The sequence below is a fragment of the Ranitomeya variabilis genome, chromosome 6 (assembly GCF_051348905.1).
Source record: "Ranitomeya variabilis isolate aRanVar5 chromosome 6, aRanVar5.hap1, whole genome shotgun sequence".
Taxonomy (NCBI): Eukaryota; Metazoa; Chordata; class Amphibia; order Anura; family Dendrobatidae; genus Ranitomeya; species Ranitomeya variabilis.
In genome coordinates, this window is record NC_135237.1 from 390,414,398 (window position 1) to 390,429,247 (window position 14,850).

Genomic DNA, 14,850 nt, shown 5'->3' on the forward strand with positions numbered 1-14,850 from the left:
TGCTGCCCGACTAATCCACCTGTCCCCCCGCTATTCTCCGGCCTCTCCCCTCTGTCAATCCCTTCACTGGCTCCCCATTGCCCAGAGACTCCAGTACAAAACCCTAACCATGACGTACAAAGCCATCCACAACCTGTCTCCTCCTTACATCTGTGACCTCATCTCCCGGTACTTTCCTACACGCAACCTCCGATCCTCACAAGATCTCCTTCTCTACTCCCCTCTTATCTCCTCTTCCCACAATCGTATACAAGATTTCTCTCGCGTATCACCCCTACTCTGGAACCCTCTACCACAACACATCAGACTCTCGCCCACCATCGAAACCTTCAAAAAGAATCTGAAGACCCACCTCTTCCGACAAGCCTACAACCTGCAGTAACCACCGATCAACCAACCGCTGCACGATCAGCTCTATCCTCACCTACTGTATTCTCACCCATCCCTTGTAGATTGTGAGCCCTCGCGGGCAGGGTCCTCACTCCTCCTGTACCAGTTATGACTTGTATTGTTCAAGATTATTGTACTTGTTTTTATTATGTATACCCCTCCTCACTTGTAAAGCGCCATGGAATAAATGGCGCTATAACAATAAATAATAATAATAATAATAATAATAGTTTCTGACAGTAAATGATCAGTGGGAGAGACGAGAAGTGAATGACAAGTGGGGAATGAGGCATTTTTCTCTCTTATATATATTACAAAGATTCTGCTCTTGTACTATTGATTTCTAAAATATAAAATGTCAGTTTGTTTGACAGAAGACTGATGAAATGTCCAAAATGCTTGTGAGCGAGTGGGAGGAAACTTAGATCTCCGTCCACCGGAACATATCGGCAGTGTAATTAGCAGTGAAGAAGCGGAGGCTTGGTTTCCTTACCGGACTCTTCTCCTTCGGTGTATTCTTAGGTATAATGAAGCTGTGGAGAGCCCTAGATCTAATTAATGATGTATTGCTTGCCGGCTAATGATGAACACTTTGTAGAGCTCTGCAGCTGCGAGCATTTTCCAGAACTTGGCTGCCGAACTGATATTTTGCTTTATGTGAAGTCATTTGTTTAGCGGTATTGGTGTTATTACAGTGCTTCAAAAATGTGAGAGATCTAAGCATATGTGTATCTGCTTTACGGCTAATCACAGGTTTGTCCATTTCTGGGAATGTCACCTTGTAATTCGGCGTTCTGTGCCATTAATTTTACTTGCTTGTTTTAAGACCAAGTTTGTCAATCACCATTTTCTTTCCTTGTGTGATTCCTGGGCAAGTATATCAGCAAGGCACACAGTAAATTTTAATGTTCCTTTTTTTTTTTTTTAGAGTCCAAGTCCACTGCTCGATCTAATCGTCCAGAAAGAGCAACTGGCCAAAAAGGACTTGGCCGATGCACAAGCAGCTGTGCGGCAGCATCTGCAGAAAGAGCTGATGGTGTTCTATAACACGCTAATGCTCTGCTTAACTTCACTTACTGATCGGTAAGTGCCAACTTGCATTTTAAATCCAGATTTTGAGGACGCCGGATTAGTCACAAAGGGTTTAAGGGCATTTGACTTTTGTGTTGATTTATGAACCATTAAGATTGGAACGTTTTCTTTGCTTACTTGTTTGTTTTTCGCCAAACAGTAAATTAAGAGCTGCCCTTTTTATGTGTAAGTTTAGTGAGCCTTGATCATCGTCGTCTTTTAATCCTTATACACAATTACGAAGAAAGAAAATATAAGGATGCTCATTAGACCAAGTAAATTACCACTTTTTTCTGTCTGATCCAGGCTTCTTATATTAGAGGCCATGTCTGTTTTTCTATGGGACTGCTTGAAATAGCTGAGTGCAGCGCTCAACAGCCCCATAGAAAGTGAAAGGGGGCTATGGTCAGGCATGCGCACCCCCAATCTATTCTAATGGGGGGTAAAAGTTCCCTATTCTGCTGATCAGTAGGGCTCCCAGAAGTCACACCCCCCATTGATCTGTAAGCTCTCACCTATCTTCATTTGAGAACTTTTAACTGTGATATTAGCTTCTGAAAGGAGCCTTCACACACATTTCTGAAAAAAGCTCCTTTTTTTCTGTTTTTTTTTTTTAAATAGTTTTTTACTAAAAAATTTTCAGAGTTACTAGGTAGGTATTCAATGGCTATATCTGGGACTTTATTTAATAAAAAGTACCTAAGCACTAATCACGGGTAATTGCAGCTTACCTGCCTCTTGTGCACCTCACTGTTCTTTATTTTTTTAATCTATTTTTTACTTTTCAGGATGCAGCCAGGCCCATTATTTTTGGTCTTGTAAACTGTGGTGTCTGTTCACATGGGATGCATTTAGATAGCGCTGGGCAGCCCGCCTGATCTAATAGACTGGGCGTCACTGATAGGCTGTAAACCACATACTATGCGTTACCTGTATGTGACCAGCCCTCTATACAAGCCACTTTTTGTGCAATCATATACTAAGCAGTCACCCCCTCCATGAATTGGTAGGCTGTGAGTGGTTGCCTCATCGGTAGTTTTGCACCCGTGTTGCCGCCATCTTAACTACATGGGTCTGCAGCATCCGGACAGTGCACTTGTTTGGAGACGTGGGCAGGTGAACATCGCTACCTTTTTTCTGCTGTTTATTCGGCAGTCCTATCAGCTTGCACTTGTCACATTTGCTTTATTCAATCTGATATGGTAAGGGTTAAATTGCAGTCAAAGATAAGTATAGAATATGCTCAATCTGCTAGTTATTATCAGGGCTGTGGAGTCGGTAAGCCAACCTCCGACTCTTCAATTTCTCCGACTCCACCAAAATGGAATCCGACTCCGACTGCACAGCCCTGGTTGTTGTTGTTATTATTATTATACTGTTACTTTTTCTTTCTTTCTTCTTGCATCTTTCTTATTATTGTTACTCACATGCCTCCATTGGAAGTTTTCACTGTTGTTGTTCCATGATGCCGTTTGGAGCTGTGAAGCGATTACATTTTTCTTTGCCCAGCTTAGTTCACAATTCAGCACACATTGCTAGTTCTGTGTAAGAAGATAAAAGGCAAAAACTTTATTAGGAAATGAGCTAATTGTTGGTTATTACACTGTAAAACTAATTAATCCTCTTAGCGTTAATAGTTGATTGCAGGCTGCTAAGGAGTCTGAGACACATCTGTTTCTGCAGCACAATGTTGGCGAACGGCAAATCTAATGATAAAATGGCCTCACTCGGATGCCGGCTGTTCTCGTTTTCACTTCATTTTTAATAGGCTTTTTCATGCTTGATATGTTTTCTAATGGTAATTAACCTTTAATGAATGCTGTATCAAAAATTAAGTTCTATCTATCCACACAGAGCCTAAAAGGTTCATTACCCATTTTCTTTTCTCGGCTTTCACAGAGGAGCCAGGATATGTACGGTATATCTGTCTCCATTGATGTCAGCTGAAGCCCGGTTGTGGTTTTGTTGCTATCTGGAGCCTGCACATATTAGTGTTCTACCCAGTTAGCACAGGACTGGCATATTTTATATACATGTATTGTAAAACAACAAAAAAGACTAAAGTTATACTTTGCTTCTGTTCTACAACAGAATTTGATGACACCAACAGGAAAGGCTTCTGTGCATATGGGCCCTTTGCAAGCCGTTAGATCATCACAATGTTCAATTCCACCTGATTTTTGGGTGTAGAAGTGGGTCCCCTTCCCTCTTGGACCCTTGTGTGGCTTCACATGTAGCAGCTATGGTTTGTCTGCCCCTGTTTATAGCAGTAGGATATGTGAAAACAGTGTCCAAAAATACGGGCCAGCCTCTGGGGGAAAAAGCCAATTCTGAGGGCTGTAGGTGGAAGCACCTACACCTTTTTTCCTGGACCTACTGTGCAGGGAATTGAGGGCAATGTAAAGTCCTGCAGTGCGCAGGCGCTGGGCTTCTCTGACCTTCCCCGGCGCTGCAGTACTTTGTTCTGCCCTCAGCTGCTTTGGGCTGGCTGCACTCTTTCAGATGGACAATGTGAAGGTGTAGCAGTATAATAGCAGCCCTGACTACAGGGCTCATGTGGCATAACAAAAGACCTGGTGCCAAAATCGCTGGAATGGCTTCAGTTTTGGAGGGGAGTATATGCAAATTGTCTCTTCCGATAGGAATAGGACTAGAACTGTAGTGCCACGTATGGGAAGTAGCAATCCTAACAGTCAATGTCGTCTCTCTAACGAACCTTGTCACATGACTTGGGTTAACAGACAAAACCAAAATTGAGACGTGCAATGAGGATTAGTGCATGTGCTGCACATTGATGCAGTTATGTGTAAAAAGTGAAGTTAGTATGTTACTTACCAAAAATAGGGTACTTCCGCTTTAATTTTTGATACAGAGGTACTGGGATTAAAACATAACATTTATTCGATGTAATTTTGCCACTACTGACATGAGACATGTGAAGTCCCAATAATTGGACCCCATGAAGAATCATGTACGGGGCAAATATGTTGGAGGCTGAAGTTCTCTTCAGAGGAAAGATAGATGCTCTGAATAGACTAGGTTAGCGAGTCGGTGCGGGGGTCACCCTTGTTGGGGCGAGAAACATGTTTAAAGCTAATATTGAGGTTTAAACACTGGTTAGCACTGCAGCCTTGCAGCACTGGGGTCCTGGGTTCAAATCCCACCAAGGACAACATCTGCAAGGAGTTTGTATGTTCTCCCTGTGTTTGGATGGGTTTCCACCCGGGTACTCTGGTTTCCTCCCACACCAAAGACATACTGATAATGAAATTAGATTGTGAGCCCCAATGGGGACCGTGATGATGTCTGTAAGCTGCGGAGTTAATGGCGCTATAGAACAGAGTAAAAATAAATAAGGGATAGATTGATTTTCAGCCTCCTTATTACACAGCAAATGAAATTGGGCACATATGAACCAACACCCAGGGCCCCCCTAGTGATTAATGACCTGAATATACTGTTAGCTTTTTATGTATTTATTTTTAAAGCACCATTAATTCTGAGGTGCTGTATTTGTGGAAAGGGTGACATACATATAACATACACAAACTAAACACACTGACAGACTGGAAAAGAGGGGGAGAGGAATCTACAGTACAGGGTATATGGTAAGAGACAATAGGTCGGGGGTGGGGGGTTGCAGCAGCTGCGGGGGTAGTGAGGTGGCAGCGGGGTTGTTGCAGGCAGTGTAGGTAAGAAACAAGTTGTTTAAACCTTGTACGGCTTGTTTGCACCTTATGCTCATTTTGGGGAATGAATGTTTTCATCTTGGTACTTCTGTTCAGTGTTCGGTCCACAGTATTACACGTCACTGGCATGCCAATATGTCTGTTTGTCTGGAACAGGATTTCTGAAACAGACATAATTAGACGATTATATAGTAGATGCACAGGTCTCTTTAAAGTAAACCTGTCACCAGATTTTTGCTACCCCATCTGAGAGTATCATGCTTTATGGGTTAGGCTGTGTGCACACAATGCGGATTTGTAGTGTTTCTGCAGCGTTTTGCCACGCGGAAATGCTCCAAAAACGCAATGGATTACTTAAGCAATGTTAATCAGTGGCATTCCTGAAGTGTTGTGCACATGATCCTGAAATTTCTATCCTTATTTGCAGCGTTTTTTTTTTCCTGCAGCATGTCAATTCTTTTTGCGGCTCTGCAGCATTTCTGCACCCATTGACTTCCATTGAGTCGCTCAAATCCGCAGCTAAAACGTAGGTGTAAAAAGGTTTGCAGATTTGCTGCATATTTGCTGCCAAAAACGCTGCGATTTGTCAAAGGGAAATGATGCCAGAAGGAGGAAGCGTGTGTGGGTGGAAAATATGTGCGTGTCTGTCTGTGTGTGGGTACCCAGGCGTTGTCTGATGGGACTACTACTCCCATCCGGCTACGTCTTTTGTCACATATGACAGAGACAGCATAAGCCGATGATGGGAGAATAGTCTCATCATCAGGCGCCTGTGTTCAATCAAAACATTTACATAATTACATACATATTCACATACACAATACATACTTGCCGATCGCTAAATCCCCGACTCCCGCGTCTCCTGCAAATAATAAAAAATAATAAACCAACATATGCTCCCTGTCCTCCGTAGTCCATTTAATACAGAGTGTCCCACGTCGATCTCACCCGGCCGCCGGTGATACATTGATAGGAGATAATCGCTTCCACAGTGTATCACTGAGCCGCAGTGAGATTTCACTGGAGTTCATCAGCTGATCAGCTCTGGTGCTCTCACTTATGGCATTGCTGTGTGGGAAAGTTCTCACACAGTGGTAGTGCCCTAAGTGAGAGCACCGGAGCTGATGAACTCCGGTGAACTCTCACGGCGGCTCAGTGATACACTGCTGGAGCAATTAGCACCTGTCACTGTATCACTGGAGGCTGGGTACAGCGGTGACATTTTCCGATGTGACTGTTCTACACGTGAGATCGTCTTGGGACACTCTGTATGAAATGGACTATGTTGGACATTATATGTTGGTGTCACGGCCACTCCTTCCGCTCATACTTACCCGCTGCGGCGCGCTCCTCCTGCAGGCGGGCGTCCTCTCCTTCATTCTTCTAGGCTCCCTGGTTCTCGTCGGATGCGCGTGCGCACCGCCCACTCCAGCACTTCCTCTTTCTGATTTTACAGGCGCTCTGTATCTCCTCTCTGTGATCATGGAGGACCGTGACCCGGAAGTCATTCAATCGGATGGAAGAATAAGCGAGAGCTGAAATATACCCTTTTCTCCTTTGCCTCATTGGGGGACACAGGACTGTGGGTGTATGCTTCTGCCACCAGGAGGCTGACACTAAGTAAACTTGAAAAAAAGTTAGCTCCTCCTCCGTCGTATACACCCTGAGACTGGCTACCAGAGAATCCAGTTCATGCTTAGTGTCTCAAGGAGGCACACCTCTGGGTCCCGGATCTTTTGGACCCTATTTTCTTCATCTCTTTCTATGGATGGAAGGGGCGACGGATCCTTTTGAGGGTCCGATCTCCCCAAACCAACAACGGGCAAGCACGTGCGAGTATCCTCCACGTATCCTTCCCCGCGACGTGGGATCCCTCACCGGACTTGGCCCTGACCACCCTGAGGTATTTGACCCTAGGCTGTACAGGTGCCCCCAGTTGTCCGTGTGATCCCCCTTGTTTTCTACACCCTGCTACGACACGGTGATAGATGGGGTAGTGGACGGTCCCTCTCCTTATTCTATACAATGGAGCTAGGGTTCCTGCACCGTCTTTTCCTCCCCCGCTGGTATATGCCTGCTGGGGGAAGGGGCAGAAAATGGGGGGGCTCCGTATATTGATCCTTTACCTGAGTGGCTATCCCAGACTTTCCCCAGAGCCGTCCTCCAGGCGTCTTATGCTGCGGTCCCCAGAGTGCCGTCGCTGCTGAGGTCTCCAGGGAATGCATTTTGCTACCATAGCAGTGAGCTGCAGGGCCGTCCTGGGGGGAAACTCAATGCAGTGTGCGGTGTGAAGGTTGACGTCACCTGACAATACAAAGGTGACATCAACCCCACAAATATGAACCCCACTTGCCACCATTACAGGACAAGTGGGAAGAGTGAGGCTAAGTGCCAGAATTAATTCATCTATAAGATGAATATTTTTGCCCTGGGGGGTGCCAATATCTTTGGCCCCTTCCCAGTCTATTAATATCAGCCAGCAGCTGTCTGCCTAGCATTTGCTGCTTTGATTTTTTAGGGGGACCCCATGTCAATTTTTTTCTGGGGTTCCCCTGTAAACTAGCAAGTAACGGCTAGTCAAACAGCTGTGAGCTGAGATTAATAGCCTGGGAACCTTCATTGCTATTGGCTCCTTCCCAGAATATTAACATCAGCCGTCATCTTTCCCTCTCTGGTTATTTAAAATTATGCGGGAGCCCGCTCAATTTTTTTTTTTTTTTTTTTTTAAACTATTATGTTACAGCATAGCGGATGGGATTTCAAGAAATCCCATGTCCACTATGTGTGCACTGGCACCCGTAGCTTCCCGGCGGAGACTGACATGTGGCGCGTCTTTCCAGCATGTCTATCTTGCAGAGATGATCAGTCTCCCAAGATAAATATCACCAGTACAATGTATAGGGCGCGGTGATTCCACACGGTTCAGTGAACACATGCGGAATCCACTGCGTTCAAAAGCCGGCAGCGCTTTGGACGGAGCGGACATGTGCTGCGTCCAAAGCGCTGCCGATTACTGACCGTGGGGACGTAGCCACAGTTGCTGTTTTGTTACAGCATATGTAGGTTAATTATGTTAACCCCTTAGTGACGGAGCCAAATTTTTGAAATCTGACCAGTGTCACTTTATGTGGTAATAACTCTGGAACGCTTCAATAAATCCCAGTGATTTTGAGACTGTTTTTTCATGACACATTATACTTTATGATAATGGTAAATTTAGGTCAATATGTTTTGTGTTTATTTATAAAAAATATCAAAAATTTGAGAAAAATGTAAACAAATTTGCAATTTTTTAAATTTGAATGATTATCCCTTTAATCCGGATGGTCATACCACAGCAGACCATGAATAAATAACATTTCCCACACGTCTGCTTTACATCAGCATCATTTGTAAAATGTGATACAACAGTACACCCTGACATATTGAAAACTGCTGTCAGGTAGTTTATTAACCCTTCAGGTGCTTTACAGGAATTAATGAAGTGGTATGACAGAAATGAAAATGTGTATTTTTACCACCTAAATGCCGCTAACTTCTGAACAGATTACTATAGCCGGCAGACTCTAAGGCCGCTAATTGGTCATGAATTGCCATGGCAAACATCAGGACCACACAATCATGATCTAAGGGCACCAATTTGAATAAAGAGGAAGCACTCACACTCTGTTAACTATTTATAATGATGTAGTCACTATTTACAGCAGCATCTAAGGGGTTAAACAGATTTGGACAGTGCAACCACTGATTGTGGCTGATGCAGCAAGTTGTCAGCTATAGTGTACCGCCGACAGCTGCTGGATTGTCACCTGTATGGGGAGGCTATTCTCTTATATCTCAGGTCAGTTAAAAGACGTATTGGCTGTCATTAAGGGGTTAATGCTCCTGCTTAGGCTGGTGACTTTATTTAATATTAATGAAGGTATCTGGCTGAAGAGGTTGAACAAGGGAATTACATCACTTTTTTTTTCATAGATCTTTATTTAGCTTACAAAAATGTATACAAAACCGCATGAAAAAATGCACCATAAGCACGTGGATTTTCCACTGCGTTTTTCTGCCAAGAGATGCAGAAACCTTGCAGAAATTTCTGCAAGCAAATCCGCAACCTGCGCACATAGCCTAAGGCCATGTGCACACGTTCAGGATTTTTAGCGTTTTTTTCGCTATAAAAACGTGATAAAAATGCGAAAAAAAACGCTAACATATGCCTCCTATTATTTACAGTGTATTCTGCATTTTTTGTGCAAATGTTGCGATTTTTTCCGCAAAAAAATCGCATCGCGGAAAAAAAGCAACATGTTCATTAAAAATGCAGAATTGCGAGGATTCCGCACACCTAGGAGTGCATTGATCTGCTTACTTCCCGCACGGGGCTGTGCACACCATGCGGGAAGTAAGCAGATTATGTGCGGTTGGTACCCAGGGTGGAGGAGAGGAGACTCTCCTCCACGCACTGGGCACCATATAATTTGCCAAAAATAAAAGAATTAAAATAAAAAATAGTCCTATACTCACCTTCGATGTCCCCCGCAGTGTTCCTGCCTCACCGCTGCATGCTGCCGCTTCGGTTCCTATAGCTGGTGTGCGGTGAAGGACCTGTGATGACGTCACTGTCTTGTGATTGGTCGTGAGCGGTCATGTGACCGCTCACATGACCGCGACGTCATGGAAGGTCCTGCGCGCACACACCAGCTATAGGAAGAGGAACGGACCCCGCTGAGGAGATCGTCTGGGTGAGTATAAGCATTTTTTTTATTTTTTTTATTATTTGTAAAAATTCTATCTTTTACTATAGATGCTGAATAGGCAGCATCTATAGTAAAAAGTTGGTCACACTTGTCAAACAGTATGTTTGACAAGTGTGACCAACCTGTCAGTCAGTTTTCCAAGCGATGCTACACATCGCTTGGAAAACTTTAGCATTCTGCAAGCTAATTACGCTTGCAGAATGCTAAAAAAAGGCGAAAAAAACGGAAAAAAACGCAAAAAAAAATGCGGATTTCTTGCAGAAAATTTCCAGTTTTCTTCAGGAAATTTCTGCAAGAAATCCGGACGTGTGCACATACCCTTAGAGTTTCTGATTTCAGCACTGTATCACTTACTTTACTGGGTGTTGCAGTTTTGATTAAAAACGGTTTTATCTGCTGCAGATCTTCCAGTTCTTAATGCGGAGCTCTGTATAACCCTGCTCCCACCACTGATTGACAGCTTTCTGTGTACACTGCATAAGGATAAAGCTGCCAATCAGTGGTGTGGGCGGAGTTAGACTACCTGGCCGCAGATTTACTAGTCCTCTTGTGATAATCTTCTGCTGATAAAAGTGATTTTATAAAAACTACACTAACCTGCCCTGTAAATGATACATCCGTGAAATCAGGGTCTGTCCCTGCTGCTCTCAGATTAGATAGCAAAATCCTGATGACCGGTTCCCTTTATTTTAATTGGATTGAGGTCTGGGCTCTGATTGGGCCATTGCCACACTGTGATGTGTTTTTTCTTTTCTTTTGATTGCATCTGAATGTACAAAATGAATGACTCCTAATACCTTCTATACACATATAGAGGGTTAGTCATTAAACACGAAGCACTGCGAGGTGCTGGAAGAATTCTCTAAGTCAGCAAATAAATAATAAGACATTCCGGCAGCAGAGAAGCCGCGATCAACCCTTCAGAAGCTTCAACCCGTTATTTTGGAGCAGCCAAGTGTCATTCTATTTTTTTTCCCAGGGTCTGTAAGTATCTGTGCCATTGATATATGACACAACAAAGGAATATTCAAGTATAATACATGTCATATCAGAAAATTAAAAGCCCCTCTACATCCATGCCTTATCCAAATGACAGCTTGTCACTGGCCAGTATTTCTTAAATCTCCAGCATATAATAAGCCTTCAAATAATGTCAAGAAAACCTCGACGAATTGTAGCAAAGAGATAGAAATCACAAACCTGTACACAACCAGTAGTCATTTTACTGGTAAATTAACAGCCAAACCCAGATGTAAGGCTAACGTGAAGCCAATGCACGGAGAGGGAAGCACATCTGTGTACGGAGATCTGTATTCCAGACCATTCCCTGGCAGCAAACAAAGCGGCCGCCAAATTGGAATGTCTGTTATCAGGCATAAATTACATTGTGTCATATGCCAGTTTATTCTGTACAAAGTCTCGCAGACTGTGAAATATAGGTTTTAAAAGAACCTCTGCAACGACCTTACACCAGTGACACGTTCCCTGAGTGACAGTACAAAACACAACAAGCCCCGTCTACACAATCTGGAGGAGAAATTCTTTATGACTGCAACAGATGGGATGATCCTGTTGATCAAATGCCAGATTTAGCATCCAATTTGGCAATAAGTGGAGATGGGAAAACGGGATGAAATCTGGCAGGCTGACACACTGGCCGAATCAAATATTGTTACCAGCCTGATGGTTTTATCAGAAAATAATTGTATTCAAAATAAATTCTCGAAAATTATTAGGTAATTCTAAAGTCAATGTAAAAAGATGAATAGACAGATAATTGCCAAAGGCATACTTTTTTATTATTTGACAATGGTGTCGTATTTCGATGAATTCTTATGCAGTAATAGATAAAGATCTATTTTGGGGAGTATGTCAGACATAAGAGTGTGGAAAAATTTTAGGCAGGTGTGGATAAAGTGCTGCAAAGTAAAATTGCTTTAAAAGATAGAAGGGTTTATATTTATCAATTAGCAAAATCAATGAGCAAAGGAGGAATCTAAAACAAATCAGTATTTGTTGTGACCACCCTTTGCCCTGAAAACAGCATCAATTCTTCTAGGTACACTTGCGCACAGTATTTGAAGGAACTTTGCAGTCCAAACATCTTGGAGAAAAAGAAAAACACAGATCTTGCGCTAATAGTTTTCTCTTCATGAAATCCTATACGTACTCGATGATGATGAAACCAGGATTCAAATCACTCCTTGTTCTTCTTTGTTGGATATAGTTCTTAATTGCATTGGCTGTGTGTTTGGGGTCATTGGATCCAAATATACACTGCTCAAAATACGACATCCTAGATGACACTGAATGAAATAATCCAGTTGCAAATCTGTATTCATTACATAGTGGAATGCGTTGAGAACAATAAAATATAAAGCTGATCAATGTAAATCAAAATTAATGTCCCATGGAGTTCCGGATTTGGAGTGATATTCTAAATCAAAGTGGAAAATCAAATTACAGGCTGATCCAACTTCAGTGGAAATGCCTCAAGACAAGGAAATTATGCTCAGTAGTGTATGTGGCCACCATGTGTCTGTCTGACCTCCCTACAACGCCCGGGCATGCTCCTGATGAGGCGGTGGATGTTCTCCTGAGGGATCTCCTCCCAAACCTGGATTTAAGCATCAGTCAACTTCTGGTCAGTCTGTGGTGCAATGTGGCATTGGTGGATGGAACAAGTCATGATGTTCTAGATGTGCTTGATTGAATTTAGGTCTGGGGAACAGGCAGGCCAGTCCATAGCATCAATGCCTTCATCATGCAGGAACTGCTGACACACTTCTCATGTGGCCTAGCATTGTCATGCATCAGAAGGAACCCAGGGCCCACTGCACCTACATATGGTCTCACAATGGGTCTGAGGATCTCATCCCGGAACCTCTGGCTACCACATGAAGGGCTGTGCGGCCCTCCATAGAAATGTGTCCCCACACCATTAGTGACCCACTGCCAAACCGCTCATGTTGGAGGATGTTGCAGGCAGAAGAACATTCTCCACGGCGTCTTCAGACTCTGTCACGTGTGTCACATGCTCAGTGTGAACCTGCTCTCATCCATGAAGAGCACAGGGCACCATTGTCGAATCTGCCAATCTTGGTTTTCTGAAGAAAATACCAATCGCCCTGCATGGTGTTGGGCTGTAAGCACAATATCCACTTGCTTGTGGACGTCGGGTCCTCTTACCACCCTCCTGGAGTCTGTTTCTGACAGTTTGAACAGACACACATGAATATTAGTGGCCTGCTGGAGGTCCTTTTGCAGGGCTGTGGCACTGCTCCTTTGTACAAGGAGGAACAGGAGGAGGTAGCGGTCCTGTTGCTGGGTTGTTGCCCTCCTATGGCGCCCTTCTAGTATCCTGGTTTACTGGCCTATCTCATGGTATCAGCTCTGTGCTCTTTACACTGTGCTGACACATAGCTACCCTCCTTGCCACAGCTCGCTTTAATGTGTCTTTCTTGATGAGCTGCCCTACCTGAGCAACTTCTGTTGGTTGTAGACACTGCGTCATACTACTGTACAGTACCTCTAGGGGTAAGAGCAATGACAAAATGCAAAAGTGACCAAAACAACAGCTAAAAAGGATGAGAACAGAGAAATGGTCTGTGGTCACCACCTGCAGAACCACTCCTTTTATAGTTAGGGTTGTCTTGCTAATTGCCTATAATTTCTACCTGTTGTCTTTTCTATTTGCACAACAGCAGGAAAAATTGATCCACAATTGGTGTTGCTTCATAACTGGACAGTTTGATTTCACATAAGTGCGATTGACGTGAAGTTACATTGTGTTGTTTTAAGTGTTCCCTTTATTTTTTGTGAGCAGTGTATTTTGCAGCACTACAATCATATGTCTCCTTATTGTACTGTATGATGGATAAGTATCGCCTGTATTTCTGAGCATTGAGGACATTAATCCTGACCAAATACCTAACTCATACCTCCCAACTTTTTCAAGATGGGAAAGAGGGACAAAGTTTGCGGCGCGCGAAGTGCGCCGCGGCAAATTTTAGGCCACGCCTCTGACCACACCCATTCATAATTAGTCACACCCATATTTACGTCCCAACCACACCCATTTAGCACTGCTGATCACACTGTTTCATATACAATAGTTATAAACAAAAAATATGGCCACACAGTGCTCCATACCGTATAATGACCACACATGATGCCCCATACTGTATAATGGCCACACATGACGCTCCATACTGTATAATGGCCACACATGATGCTCCATACTGTATAATGGCCACACATGACGCTCCATACTGTATAATGGCCACACATGATGCTCCATATTGTATAATGACCGCACATGATGCTCCATACTGTATACTGGCTGCACATGATGCTCCATATTGTATAATGACTGCACATGATGCTCCATACTGTATAATGGCCACACATGATGCTCCATACTGTATAATGGCCACACATGATGCTCCATACTGTATAATGACCGCACATGATGCTCCATATTGTATAATGACCGCACATGATGCTCCATACTGTATAATGGCCACACATGATGCTCCATACTGTATAATGACCGCACATGATGCTCCATACTGTATAATGACCGCACATGATGCCTCATATTGTATAATGACCACCGCACATGATGCTCCATACTGTATACTGGCTGCACATGATGCTCCATATTGTATAATGACTGCACATGATGCTCCATACTGTATAATGACTGCACATTATGCTCCATACTGTATAATGACCGCACATGATGCCCCATACTGTATAATGGGCACACATGATGCTCCATACTGTATAATGGCCACACATGACGCTCCATACTGTATAATGACGGCATGCATACCGTATAATGGCCGCACATGATGCTCCATATTGTATAATGACTGCACATGATGCTCCATACTGTATGACGGCATGCATACTGTATAATGGCCGCACATGATGCTCCATACTGT

The 14,850-nt window shown here is 43.5% G+C and overlaps 1 protein-coding gene across 2 annotated transcripts in view; it reads left to right on the forward strand.

The window, feature by feature from the left end:
• Positions 1-14,850, forward strand: part of RTTN (rotatin) — a 273,895-nt gene that overhangs the window by 143,709 nt on the left and 115,336 nt on the right. For both annotated transcript variants that reach the window (XM_077270109.1, XM_077270108.1), the window contains exon 29: positions 1,319-1,473. In XM_077270109.1, the coding sequence (XP_077126224.1) occupies positions 1,319-1,473 (155 nt within the window). The remainder of the gene's footprint in view (positions 1-1,318; positions 1,474-14,850) is intronic.